This window comes from Danio aesculapii, chromosome 3 (genome assembly GCF_903798145.1).
Source record: "Danio aesculapii chromosome 3, fDanAes4.1, whole genome shotgun sequence".
NCBI classification, from domain to species: domain Eukaryota; kingdom Metazoa; phylum Chordata; class Actinopteri; order Cypriniformes; family Danionidae; genus Danio; species Danio aesculapii.
In genome coordinates, this window is record NC_079437.1 from 60,224,025 (window position 1) to 60,238,710 (window position 14,686).

The 14,686-nt window shown below is 36.4% G+C and overlaps 1 protein-coding gene across 1 annotated transcript in view; it reads left to right on the forward strand.

The window, feature by feature from the left end:
- The first annotated feature begins 4,998 nt into the window (after window positions 1-4,998).
- Window positions 4,999-14,686, forward strand: part of nherf1b (NHERF family PDZ scaffold protein 1b) — a 47,721-nt gene continuing 38,033 nt past the window's right edge. The window contains exon 1 of the mRNA XM_056454364.1: window positions 4,999-5,641. Coding sequence (XP_056310339.1) covers window positions 5,162-5,641 — 480 coding nt within the window. The 5' untranslated portion in view covers window positions 4,999-5,161. The remainder of the gene's footprint in view (window positions 5,642-14,686) is intronic.

The window sequence follows — 14,686 nt, forward strand, 5'->3', positions numbered from 1 at the left end:
ATTAAATAGATACTAGTACTCATTCATTAGATACTAGTACGTATTAAATAGGTACTAGTACTTATTCATAAGATACTAGTACTTATTCATTAGATACTAGTACTTATTAAATAGGTACTAGTACTCATTCATTAGATACTAGTACTTATTAAATAGGTACTAGTACTCATTCATTAGATACTCGTACTTACTAAATAGATACTAGTACTTATTCATTAGATACTAGTACTTATTAAATACATACTACTAATGTATTAGATACTAGTACTTATTTTAACAGTGACTAGTAACTATTCTGTTGTTACTAGTTATAAATAAATAAATAAATTCCCTTGATTTCTATGGGATCTGTCATTGAGATATCAACTATTCAGTTTTGACTAGTATGTATTCCAGCTGGGACTAGTGCATATGTTTATGCACTAGTAGTTAATCATTAGGTACTAGTATTTATTCATTAGATACTAGAATCTATTTGACAGATATGGTGCTTATTAATTAGATAATAGTACGTATTAATTAGATACTAGTACTTATGAAAAAGATACTAAAACTTATCTAAAAGATACTAGTGCACATTTATTACATTTATTTGTTACCAGTAAAACTTTTATTTTACTAGTATAATGTTTAACAGAACTCTACTCTTCCATTTGGACTAGTCATAACAAAAGACGAGTAAAAAAAGCAAAGCTGACTAGTAAAATAAGAATTGTTACTAGTAATAGTTATAAAAGATACTGGTGTCTAATAAATAAATACTAGTACTAATGAATATATCTACCAGTTTCTATTTAATAAGTACTAGTATCTATTAAATAGATACTAGTATCCAATGAACAAGTACTAGTACCTGAAGGAAATGTACTAGTATTTACTGCATAAGTGCTAGTATCTATCATTCAGGAACTATTTAGTGAATAAGTAGTAGTACCTAATGATTAACTACTAGTGCATAAATATATGTACTAGTCCCAGCTGGAATACATACTAGTCAAAACTGAATAGTTGATATCTCAATGACAGATCCCATAGAAATCAATGAAATTTTTATTTATTTATTTATTACTAGTAACAACAGAATAGTTACTAGTCACTGTTAAAATAAGTACTAGTATCTATTTAATAGGTATTAGTACCTAATGAATAAGTACTGCTACCTATTAAATAGATAGTAGTATCTAATACATAAGTACTAGTATCTATTTAATAAGTACTATCATCTATTTATTAAGTACTAGTATCTAATACAAGTACTAGTTTCTAATGCATAAGTACTAGTATCTTATACATAAGTACTAGTATATAATACATAAGTACTAGAATCTAATACATAGGTACTAGTATGTATTTAATAGGTACTAGTCTATTAAAAAGAACCAGTGTCCGAGTAAGCACTAGTATATTTTTAAGGCACTAGTATCTAATAAATAAGTATAGTACTTAATGGAAAAGATACTAGTATCTAAAAAATAAGCACTAGTAACATAAAAATAGACTACCAGTATGGGTTATAGATTAAATGTCAAAATGGCTTGCCTTAAGATGTCTGCTTTATAAACTGTATTAATCCAGGTGTGTACAGTATAAATATACCTACAGGTGTGTCTGATTATTTCTGGTATGTCTGTTTGTGCAATGTGGGTTTCTCTGATGGTTTTAGCCTCTATCTACACACAGTATCTATGTGATATAGTATTATACGCCACGCAGATGTGCTCTAACCGGGCGGTGAGCTTGTGTGTGTCTGTAGTGTTTTTTTAATAGAGAGTCTTTATATTTCAGCTTCTGTTAGGTATTATGTTTACAATCGGTGTATATTGACTTGAAAACAAAACAATCATAGCACAGCTTGACCGAGTCAAGCCTGATTATGACACAATCTTGGCTTCATTTTGCTTTTTTAGCGTAGAAGCATGTCAAATACCTGTCACAGCCACTGTATGATTGATGTGAAATGTGAAATTATGTTGATTTCTTGTCATCTGAACGCATTTCTTTCCTCACCGTGATCACGAAGTGCCATGAACGTCCACTGTAACCACATACACACACGTTTTGTGAGAGGATTTATTTATTGTTTCATAACTTATGGATAATTAAAGCCACAGGGGGGCGATATTACCCGCCGAGAGTTACTAATAAATAATAATAATAATAATGAGCTTAATGATTGATTGTTGCCTTACCTTAAAACTTTATATGTGTCCTGTACTTTTGAATAAAGTGAATATGTGAAGAACTTGGTGTGAATGAGTCAATGGTCGTGTTGTGTTCAATCTTTGCAAGCAGTTTTGCATAAAATCATCTGCCAAATTAATAAAGGTTAATGTTTATTTGGTCTTGGCGAAAGAAAGATTTTTGGCGCGATGTTTGTTTCGTGACGTCTTCGCGAGTCACGTGACATGATTTTACGCCCGTAGGCTAAATATGTTAATAGTAATTTATTAACTCATATTCACCCTATGTTTGTTTCCCTCATCGATAATCTAAAACCGTACACTATAACAACCTGTGGGGGTATTTGGGTTGGTTAAAGGATTTGTGCGAATTATACATTGACGATCAGGGGGGGGTCAGCTTTTTCGGTAGTTTGGTAATACATACTTAGGTGAATCAAATTTATGAATGGATTCAAATTAAATCTAATTCAATAATAAAATGTGTACATTTTCAGTGTTTTGACGGATATTTAGTGACTTTTTTGAGGTTACTGTTGGTCAAACTATACAAATTATGTCTACTTTTTCTTTTTTTAGGCTAAATGCAGATGTAAACGCCTATTTATTATAAGAAATTCCTATTTATTATAAGAAATATGTTTTGTGAATACTAAGATGTCTATCGGTGCTCTAGAACTTCCAGTTTCAGACTGTTGGATGACATTTGTCCTAGCAATGATTGGCGCGATTATGCATTCACAGTGGTATGAACTGTTATAGGGGCGAGGGGTAAAGGGGGTCAGATGTATATTTATATTATACACGTTTAATTATTAATATTTAATATATAGATCAGAGTTCAGAGAAAGCTATTTCTTATTAGTAAAGCTCTGACCCCCCCCCCCCCCCCCCAATCATACATCTTGTTTTGATGTCTTTTAGGGGGGATCAAGCGTTAATTAGGGGGTCTATCCCTCCAAACCCATTCGGGGTTAAAGGGATAGTTCACCCTAAAAATGCTGAAAACACAAACGCTGGGGAAAAAACAGCCATTGACTTACATAGTGTTTTTGATAGGCTACTATGTCAATGGCTGCTTTTCTCCAACATTCTTCAGAATATCTACAGAAATCATAGTATAAAAGTGTGAAACTGTAGAAAGGTAAGTACTAATTTGATTATTTTGCCTCTGTAATTAGTTTTATTAATTAATTATTATCACAATTTTCGTTATCTTTCTGTAGGCTTTTTCTATTCTTGTTCACAACGCCATCCAATGTTACGATTCATTGTATTGTAAATGTTTTGATTATATTTAAGATAAATAATGAAACATACATAAATAAAAAGTGCAGTTCCATTACATTACAAAATGTTTACTTAAAAAAAAGTGTGAAATTGTGAAAATTTGATTAACAATTAGACTATTTTGCCTCTGTTGTTAGTTTTATTAAGTCATTATTATTGTTGTTGTTTAACTAAATTAAATTAATTTTTAAAATCTGTGTTACTTTTGTGTTCACGTTGTCATTGTCAACATGACGATTAATTATTTAACAATATTTTTACATCTGCGCTAAACAAACAAATAAATAAATAAAAAGAGCAGAAATTTCCCTGGTGTATTATTATTATTATTATTATTATTATTATTATTATTATTATTATTATTATCATCATTTAATTTTCGTTGTCTTTCTGTATTATTTTTGAGTTAACAACGTCATCCAATGTTATGAGTAAATATTAAAAAGTAGTGTTTACACCTGTGATAAACAAACAAATACACAAAGCAACAAATAAATAAAGTGCAAAAATTTCCACTGAAAACTGTGTGAAACTGAAAATGTGTAATTAAAAACTGAATATTTTGACTTTGTAATTAGTTTTATTAATTCTTTATTATTAATAATATTGTCATTTAATTTAATTCTCGTTGTCTTTCTGTATTACTTTTGTATTCACAACGTCATCCAATGTTACGATTAATTATTGATTTAAGTATTGTTTGAACAGTTGTGAAGCTGAATATGTATCATTAAAAACGGAATATTTTGCCTCTGTAATTAGTTTTATTAATTCATATTATTATTATTATTATTATTGTAATTTAATTAAATTCTCATTGTCTTTCTGTATTATTTGAGTTAAATAAATAAGTACAAGTAAACAAACAAGTAAACAAGCAAACAAATAAATAAAGTGCAGAAGTTTCCCCGGTGTGTGTTTGTGTGTGTGTGTGTGTTACTTAATTACAAAATGTTTGCTATAATAACTGTGGAACTGAAAATGTGTAATTACAAATGGAATATTTTGCCTCTGTAATTAGTTTTATTAATTCATATTTATTATTATTATTATTATTATTATTATCATCATCATCATCATCATCATTGTAATTTAATTTAATTTTCATTGTCTTTCTGTATTATTTTTGAGTTCACAACGTCATCCAATGTTGCGATTAATTATTGAGAAGTGTTGTTTACACCTGCGATAAACAAACAAACAAAACAAACAAACAAATAAATAAATATGTTTATTTATTACAATGTTTATTACAATAATGCTTATAATTATTACAAACTACATTAAAAAAGTTTAAAGTTCCCCAGTTTAAGGTAAGGTAAAGTTTTTAATTCTTTCTGATGGTGGGTAAGGTATAAGGTAAGGTGAAACTTTATTATCCCAGGTGAGGAAATTTAGTCTGCACATTTGACTACTAAACAAACAAACAAACAAACAAACAAACAAACAAACAAACAAACAAAGAGTTTCGTAGCAGCGGCAGGAGGAGGAGGATCTTTAAAGGAGGAGTCAGTTCTGGATGATCAACTCTCCAGCAGCACAACTTTCCCTCCACACTTTACTTTATCACCCTTTCCCGAGGCAGAGCGGGCTAACATGCTGCACCCGTGAGCAGAACTCTCCATCATCCGGTGTATTTTTATTATTATTACTATTTATTGCGTTCAAGAAACCAACAGGTGACCCGCGTGATGCCCAGCAAATCTCTGCGCCCTCGGCTCTGCGTCCTGGAGAAGGGCGACACCGGCTACGGTTTCCACCTGCACGGGGAGAAGGGCAAAACCGGGCAGTTCATCCGCCTGGTGGAGCCCGAATCCCCAGCTGAGATGTCCGGTTTGCGCGCTGGAGACCGGCTGGTGTTCGTGAACGGAGCTCGGGTGGAGGCCGACAGCCACCAGCAGGTCGTGGCGCGGATCCGGGAGAGCACCGGGAGCCTGGAGCTCATAGTGGTGGATGTGGACACCGATCAGCTACTGAGAAAACACGAGCTGCGGTGCGATGAAGAGTTCGTCACGGAGGGAATCCCGGTGGCTGAGGATGAACCGGAGATCGGAAGGGAGGACACGGAGCGGGAGGACACGCCGCCGCCGGTGCCCGAGAGGAACGGAGAGATCATCCCGGTGTTCATCCCCGCGCTGGAGAAACACCGGACATCCGTCAGCTCAGACACGGTCAGATATGCGAGATACTATTATTATTATTATTAATTTTTTTACTATAGAAGTACTGTAGTGGTGTGAGTGTTTCCCAGTGATGGGTTGCAGCTGGAAGGGCATTTACTGTGTAAAACATATGCTGGATAAGTTGGCGGTTCATTCCACTGTGGCGATCCCAGATTAATAAAGGGACTAAGTTGAAGGAAAATGAATGAAGTACTGTGGTATGTTTTCTCAGGCTATATAAGCTTGATTAGCACTTTATTTACTGAAACACACTGAAAACAATTATACTTCGAACCAACTTTTTAAAATTACTGTACTAAAATATGTAGTTTTTCCTCAATGTATAAATTGACTGGATCTAGTTTTTCATCTATATTAAAAAATCTATGATGGTCAAGTAAAATTACATTCACACAGGGTAAACAATATTGTTTACTATATAGACTAAGGGCCCACAGTCTAAAGACATGCGGTACAGGTGAACTGGGTAGGCTAAATTGTCCGTAGTGTATTTGTGTGTGAATAAGTGTGTATGGGTGTTTCCCAGTGATGGGTTGCAGCTGGAAGGGCATCCGCTGCATAAAACAAATGCTGGATGAGTTGGCGGTTCATTCCGCTGTGGCGACCCCAGATTAATAAAGGGACTAAGCTGAAAAGAAAATGAATGAATGAATGAATATAGACTAAGGCAAATTGAACAACCGTAAACCATAATTAATCTCTTAATCCAATATAAAATGTACTTTGAATAAATATTTTCACTTTTGTCAGTGGATAATAAATATTATTTCTGAATCATACTAGGGATAGTTCACCCAAAACTGAAGCTTTACTCTCTCTTTACACTGTAAAAAGCGATTACTTTAAAGAAGTGAGTCAATCCATTGCCTTTAAAGTGACAAGTTGATCTTCATAAATGTAAATAATTATGTTGTATCTTAGAACTGTTAAGTTCACTTAAGTTAATTTTTAAGAATTACGCACATCATTAATTTACTTAATAATGTTAAAGCAATGGGTTTACTCACTTTACAGTTTTTACTCTCCCTCAAGTGGTTTCAAACCTTTATTAATTTCTTCTGTTGAACACAAAAGAAGTTATTTCGAAGAATGTTAGTAATTGTTGACTTCCATAGTGCACTCTCAGAAATAAAGGTACGCGAGCTGTCACTGGGGTGGTACCTTCTTGAAATCTTCCATATTAATACCTCAAAGGTACATATTAGTACCTAAAAAGTACAAAAGTGTTCCTCTTAAAATTTTTAGGTACTATTAATACTTTTGAGGCACCAATATGGACCCTTCAGGTACAAACGTGTACCTTTTGAAAAGGTACCACCCCAGTGACAGTTCGCGTACCTTTATTTCTGAGAGTGTGGGAAAAACAAATATTATGGAAGTCAATGGTTACCGGTTTGCAACATTTTTCAAAATATCTTCTATTGTGTTCAACAACAAAAAAAAAAAGAAACTCAGAAAGGTTTGTGACAACTAAATAAATATATCTGCTTATTTAAAATAAGCTGAATCAACACAATTCTTGAGGTTTTTTGGTCGGACAGCTTAATTGTATTTTCAATCTTAAATTTGCTAAAACGATTGAATTAGCTTAATCAATTTGTGTTGGGTCAACATGAAAGAATTGCGTGAAACTCAGCATTTTTTACAGTGTAGACTTCATTATCACTTTATTTCACAACCCACATTCATTCATGCATTCATTTGTCTTCAGCTTAGTCCCTTTATTAATCAGGGGTCGCCACTGTGGAATGAACCGCCAACTTATCCAGCATATGTTTTACACAGCGGATGCCCTTCCAGCAGCAACCCATCACTGGGTAACACCCATACATACTCGTTCACACACACACACACACACACACACACTCATACAATAGGTGAAGTTTATTTATAAACTAATTTGGAGAGGATCACGTGCTTATGATTGCTTACGGCTGGTCCTGCATTATCCAATTTATGATTCAGCAATCAGACGATTCCTAAGCCACTATAAATACCCTAAGTTCCATATCACAGCCAACTTCGTTTCCTTACCTAGATGGGTGGCACGGTGGCTCAGTGGTGAGCATTGTTGCCTCACAGCAAGAACGTCACTGGTTCTAGTCCTTACCAAGACAACCGACGTTTCTGTGCGGATCGCCATTGCGAGCATATTGGACCATCCTTATTGTCGAACATTACTTATAAGAATTATTATCTAGGAAATTTTTTTTCAACCAGCCAAAGTGGCTATGGGAGTGTGTGTCTTACCCGCCACCGCTGAAATCTACCCGCGGTTGGCGGGTGTTAATGTAAAGCCCTGTTAAGAACCACTGCTGTAGACAATCAAAAAATCTAAATATTTCTTAATGAGGTTAATAATGCTGTCCTTAAATTTGTGTCTTGTTAAATTAAAAACTGCTTTTATTCAAGACAAACTATAAGAAATAAGACTTACGACTCCAGAATTATTTTTGTGTGATAGGAAATACTGTGAAAATCTCCTTGGTTTGTAAAGTTCACTTGGGAAACATCATTTTAAATTAACGAGAGGGCAAATTAAATTCGTCTTCAACCGCATCTGTTAAAGCAGTGTTTCCCAACCCTGTTCCTGGAGGTACAGCAACTACATATTTTGGATGTCTCCCTTATCTGAACCATTGATTTCATGTTTTGGAGTCTCTTCTGATGTCCTGATGAGTTGATTCAGGTGTGTTTAATTAGAGAGAGGTTGAAAATGTGTATTGCTGGTGTGCCTTCAGGAACAGGGTTGGGAAACACTGTGTTAAAGTTTACATGGAAGATTATTTTGAGTGATTTTATTTAATTAGCTTGTTTATGAAGAGTGATGCATGAAAAAATGACTGAATAATTGTTTAAGTAGTTTGCGAGACATGTTATAGAGTGCGCCCTAAAAGTTATTCTGGTCTAGAACCGCCACTGTGTGTATGGGTGTTTCCCAGTGATGGGTTGCAGCTGGAAGTGCATCCGCTGTGTAAAACATGTGCTGGATAAGTTGGCGGTTCATTCCGCTGTGGCGGCCCCTGATTAATAGAGGGACTAAGCTGAATATAAAATGAATGAATGCTACAAAGTTCAGTGTTAGGCCCTTTAATCTTTTCAGAATCAGATGCAGAGTTTGTGTGTGTGTGTGTGTGCCTTGCATTCCCAATAGTACAGATTGTATGCTGTGAGGGTTATGTTTAGAGGTAGAAGGAGATAATATACAGTATGTAAAGTATAAAAATCCTTATGTGTATGAGAAGACCCCATAAAGATAGCTGTACATGTGTGTGTGTGTGTGTGGAGGACGAGGAAGAGTTGGTTCTCACACTAGACAAACAGCTCCATTCAGCCTTGCTCCAGAGTAAACAGCATTAGCACACACTTTCACACCCTTCACGTCTTATTATTACCAGTGTTAAAGCTGTTCACCTGATCGCTGTCTGAAGGAAGGGTTTTCCTCTCACTCGTGCACGGCTCTGCTTTCTGTGTGAACTGCTGCCATGATAATGATTTGCACATTACTTAAGGCCAGACTCCAGAACAGCTGGGCTCCCCATGGTCACGCTGTTGTTTACAGCTTAAACCCGATTTTCATTAGCATGTCATCTGCATAGCCAAATTACCCACAATGCTCTTTTGGCATTGTGGTCTGAGAGCGCGAATCAAGGGGTCTGATTTATAAAATTGGCATAGAAATCTTCCTAAGAGTGAACGTACACCAAAATAAAATGTCATTTATTTGTGTGTGATTATGGCGGTGGCTCAGTGGTTAGCACTGTGGCCTTATATCAAGAAGGTCACTGGTTCAAGTCCCGGCTGGGTCAGTTAGCATTTCTGTGCGGAGTTTGCATGTTCTCCCCGTGTTGGCGTGTGTTTCCTCTGGGTCCCCCTCTGTCCAAACACATGTGCTTTAGTGGAATAGGAGGCACTAAATTGGCTGTAGTGTATGAGTGTGTGTGTGGGAATGAGTGTGTATGGGTGTTTTACAGTACTGGGTTGCTGCCGGAAGGGCATCCGCTGCATTTAGTGCTTAAGGGTTGTAGCTTTAATCTAATGTACAGTTATTTCAAGATTACTCATGTTCTTTTTGGTGTAATCTATTCATAAACACTGACATGTGGAAAAACAGCGCCTCAGTGCGTCCACGTCAGGGTGCTGGCTTTCAATTGTATCTAAATGCAGCCGTTATGATGCAAGCTGAGATTGCATCACTCAGCAATGCAATGTCAGACACAATGCACTCAAATGGAGCTAGTGATGTCACTGTGAGGGGTAGGGTTAGGGGTGGGGTTAGGTGAGCCCATTAAAAAGCATCCCTGCTGAAAAAAAACTGCTTAAACCAGCCTAGGCTGGTTGGCTGGTTTTAGCTGGTTGACCAGCCTGGTTTTAGAGGGGTTTTGGCCATTTCCAGGCTGGTTTCCAGCCATTTCCAGCCTGGTCTTAGCTGGTCAGGCTGGAAGATGACCACCTAAATCCAGCTTGACCAGCCGAACCAGGCTGGGAGCCCAGCCAAAACCAGCTATGTCCAGCTTAAACCAGGCTGGTCAAGGTGGTTTTAGCTGGTTTTAGCAGGTCATTTTCCAGCCTGACCAGCTAAGACCAGGCTGGAAATGGCTGGAAACCAGCCTGGAAATGGCCAAAACCCCTCTAAAACCAGGCTGGTCGACCAGCTAAAACCAGCCAACCAGCCTAGGCTGGTTTAAGCTGTTTTTTTCGGCAGGGATTGGATGCAGCCCAGATTGCATCTGCACCAGGTCTGCATCCAGACCCCTCTCCTGGCTATGGGGTTAACTACATTTCTCAGTAGCGTGACGGTAGCGTCGCTATTTTATAAATCCAATAGCTTTTCAGTAGCGAAGCTCTTTTTTTAGTGAAGTAGTGCAGTGGCGTCCACACAAGCTACATTTACCGATTGCAGATCAATACGTCACAGCACTAACATTCACGGAGCTGTGAGGCCCGTGTCTAACCGATGAAGGTAAATCCATATGATGGTGAGAATGATGATGTCTTCTTCTTCCTGTTTTACGATGGTCGACAACAAACTTTTTGGTGCGCTACTGCCACCTCTCACTCTGGACGGTGACGTCGCAAATCAATCATTGGGCTGACACGAGAAACTTGCTTGATGGAAAGATGACTGAGGAAGAGGAGTTATATATATATATATATATATATATATATATATAGTTTACTGTAGTAAAGGCTAAAGTATACTACAGTAATTACTATTCATTCATGATAGTTATTAATGATCCTACAATATGTACGTTAGTGTAATTTAATGCTTATTGGTGAATATTTCCCTTTACTATCCCTGCTGAAAAAACAGCTTAAACCAGCCTAGGCTGGTTGGCTGGTTTTAGCTGGTTGACCAGCCTGGTTTTTAGAGGGGTTTTGGCCATTTCCAGGCTGGTTTACAGCCATTTTCAGCCTGGTCGTAGCTTGTCAGGCTGGGTGATGACCAGCTAAAACCAGCTTGACCAGCCTAGACAGGCTGGGAGCCCAGCCAAAACCAGCTATGTCCAGCTTAAACCAGGCTGGTCAAGTTGGTTTTAACTGGATTTAGCTGGTCATTTTCCAGCCTGACCAGCAAAGACCAGGCTGGAAATGGCCAAAACCCCTAGGCCTAGGCTGGTTTAAGCTGGATTTTTCATCAGGGATACGTTACTGTAGTATTTTAAATGCGTAACACCTGGTTTTATTGTATTTTTAGTTTTTGCTGTTATATACTATAACTTGTGTCTGTTTGGTACAATATTATTTACAGTAAATAACTGAACTGAACTATTCTGCCTCATATGATTCACTGACAGTTTTAGTGATCACTAATATATGACTGATAATTTAAGTTGCTTCGATTAAAAAAAATTAGCAAAAATAGCGTAAATGTAACTAAGCTGCTTTTGCAAAGTAGCTTTTAGCTTAGCTTGCTACATTTCCCAGGGTGTAGCTTTTAGTGTATTTAAGCTACATTTTAAGTAGTGTAGCTAATAGCTTAGCCACTACATTTTCAAGTAGCTTGCACAACACTGTGTGTATATATATATATTTATTTTATTTTATTTTATTTTTTTTCGAGTCCTGATCGGGAGGTAATATCTGATTTCCGATTGAGTCTGAAACCGTGTAATTGGGCCTGATTTCTGATCACATGATCGGATCTGGACATCCCTGTAAATAAGAAATGAGTTGTTAAAACTAATAGCCTAGTGGTTAGTGCGTCAACATATAGCACCCAGGTGCTCGCAGCGACCCGAGTTCGATTCCCGGCTCAAGGTCCTTTGCTGATCCTTCCCTTCTCTCTGCTCCCAATACTTTCCTGTCTGTAAATCTCCACTGTCCTATCAATAAAGGTGAAAACCCCTATAAAAATAAAAAAACAAAAACTATAATGTTCAAAAATGTGCTGATAAAAAAATCTCCCTGTTAAACAGAAATTAGGGTCGAAAAATCTACAGGGGGGCTGATAATCTAGGAGGGCTAATAATTCTGACTTTAACAGTACTGTATGTGATGTATGTGATTGTATGTGATTCTATCAGTCCTGTGTTGTGAGTGGTTGATGTAAAAGCCTGCCGGATGTGTGAATGAGTGCAGATATCAGGGCAGTTGTGCACAGATGACTGCTCTCTTACATAAGCTCTCGCTCGCAGCCAATTACACGCGGGGAAGTGCTTTTGTGTTGGGTGAAATTGACTGTGACTCTGCAGGTCAGCTGCTGTTTCTTGCGTAAGAAAGTGGGTAAACGTCACTTGCGCACATTTACTCTGGAATTTATTCTGGAGTCTCAGTCGAACTCTCTGATTTGGATGTATATGAACGCTCTGTAAAAGCAGGCTGACTCCCAGAGGAATCTGTGAGATATTGTGGTTTGTGTGTGGTTTGTATCGGGGCTCGGCTTTGGGCTGTGTTCATTCACATGAACCATAACATCTAGAAAAACAAAAACTATTCATTCATTCATTTTCTTTTTCCTTTATTAATCAGGGGTCGCCACAGCGGGATGAACCGCCAAATTATTCAGCATATGTGTTGCGCAGTTATGAACTTCTGCCCCTTTATGAACTTTATTACTATTATTTGTCTATTATTACTACTATTGTCATGATTACTGTTGTTGTTAATAGTGGAGTTAGCCTTTTCCACTATTGTTATTCTCCATACTTTATTATTTATTAATAATTATTATTATTCTTAATTTTTGACAAAGGAATTTGGTTAGTAACTAGTCATGCAGCTTTTGTCCCAGACCATTAAAAGTGGGGTCAAATCGTGCGGATTTATGAGTAATGGACTGGTATGTGTTTTAAATGGGGTCATGAATTAAATTTATATTAATATTGATATTTTAGTCTCACACGGGCCACCAATTACATACCGATAATTGAATTTATCACAAATATTAACGTCAATATATTGGTATTAATATAATATTAATATTTTATCCTCACACGGGGCACAAATTATAAGTGATAATTGAATTTATCACAAATATTATCATCAATATCATGGTATTTATATTAATATTGATATTTTAGCCTCACACGGCACCAATTACATAGTGATAATTGAATTTATCACAGATATTAACATCAATATGTTGGTATTTATGTTAAAATTTAATATTTTAGCCTCACACGGGCCACCAACTATATAATGATAATTGAATTTATCACATATATTAACATCAATATCTTGTTATTTATATTAATATTGATATTTTAGCTTCACACGGATCACAAATTATATAGTGATAATTAAATTTATTATGAATATTATGGGCAGTATTTTGGTATTTATATTAATGTTAATGTTTTAGTCTCACACAAGGCACCAATTATATAGCCATAATTGAATTTATCACAGATATTAACGCCAATATCTTGTTATTTATGTTAATATTGATATTTTAGCCTCACACAGGGCACCAGTTATATGGTGATAATTGAATCTATCACAAATATTAACGCTAATATCTTGTTTTTAATATTGATATTGATATTTTAGCGTCACACAGGGCATCAATTATATAGCAATAATTGAATTTATCACAGATATTAACATCAATATCTTGTTATTTATATTAATATTAATGTTTTAGTGTCACACGGGCCAATAATTTTATAGTGATAATTGAATTTATCACAGATATTATCGTCAATATCTTGGTATTGATATAATATTGGTATTTTAGCGTCACACGAGGGCACTAATTTCCACTACTGAATTTTCTACAAGTTCCTGACATTACCGCAGATCACCACAGAACCATATGATGTTTGTGACTTATACCGTGTGTTGCATATAATGGTCATATTTAGTAAATTTCCTAACAAAACTCAATAAATTTTTGATTAGTAACATGCATAAGAGCATCATTTAGACAACTTTAACCACACATCAAACCACACAACAGTGGAAAGCCTATTTATTCAGCTTTCAAGCGATGTACACATCTCCAAACATTTCCAAAAATGTGACTGGTTTAGAAATGCCTGACTTTATTAAGTGAAAGTCTACCCATTTGGCTTATTCTGAGCTCTGAATAGGCTCATGTTGCTAAAGAAAGCTCTTGTGTGGGCAGCGCAGGTCATGTGATGCGCTGGTTTGCGAAGCGGATCTTCAAAGAGTCTGCGGGACTCGGTTTTTGGTGCCGCGGGCTGAACACAGAGCCGCTTCCTCTCATTGTTTTTCATGGATGTGCAGTTATCACACTTCCCCTGTCTGTCCGCACTGATCTCAGAACAGAAATCTTACAGTCAGCCCAATAAACACCAGCAAAACAACTGATCCTGGAGCTGTGCTTAATAATCACCAAGATCCTCGGGATCCACACAGAGGAAATAGCTGTGGTCTTGCGGCTGCCCCCGTGACTCTTCAGTGTTTTTGCAGAAGTATTTTTTTCCTCTTCTTTTCTATTGTAATATATTATTGTAATATATTAATGATTTCCCCCCCCCGCTTTGTCCTCTCGATTTGTTTGGACACATTTACAGCAGAGCTTTCGATGGTTTAGTTTGGTTAAAAATAGATAAACCCATGATG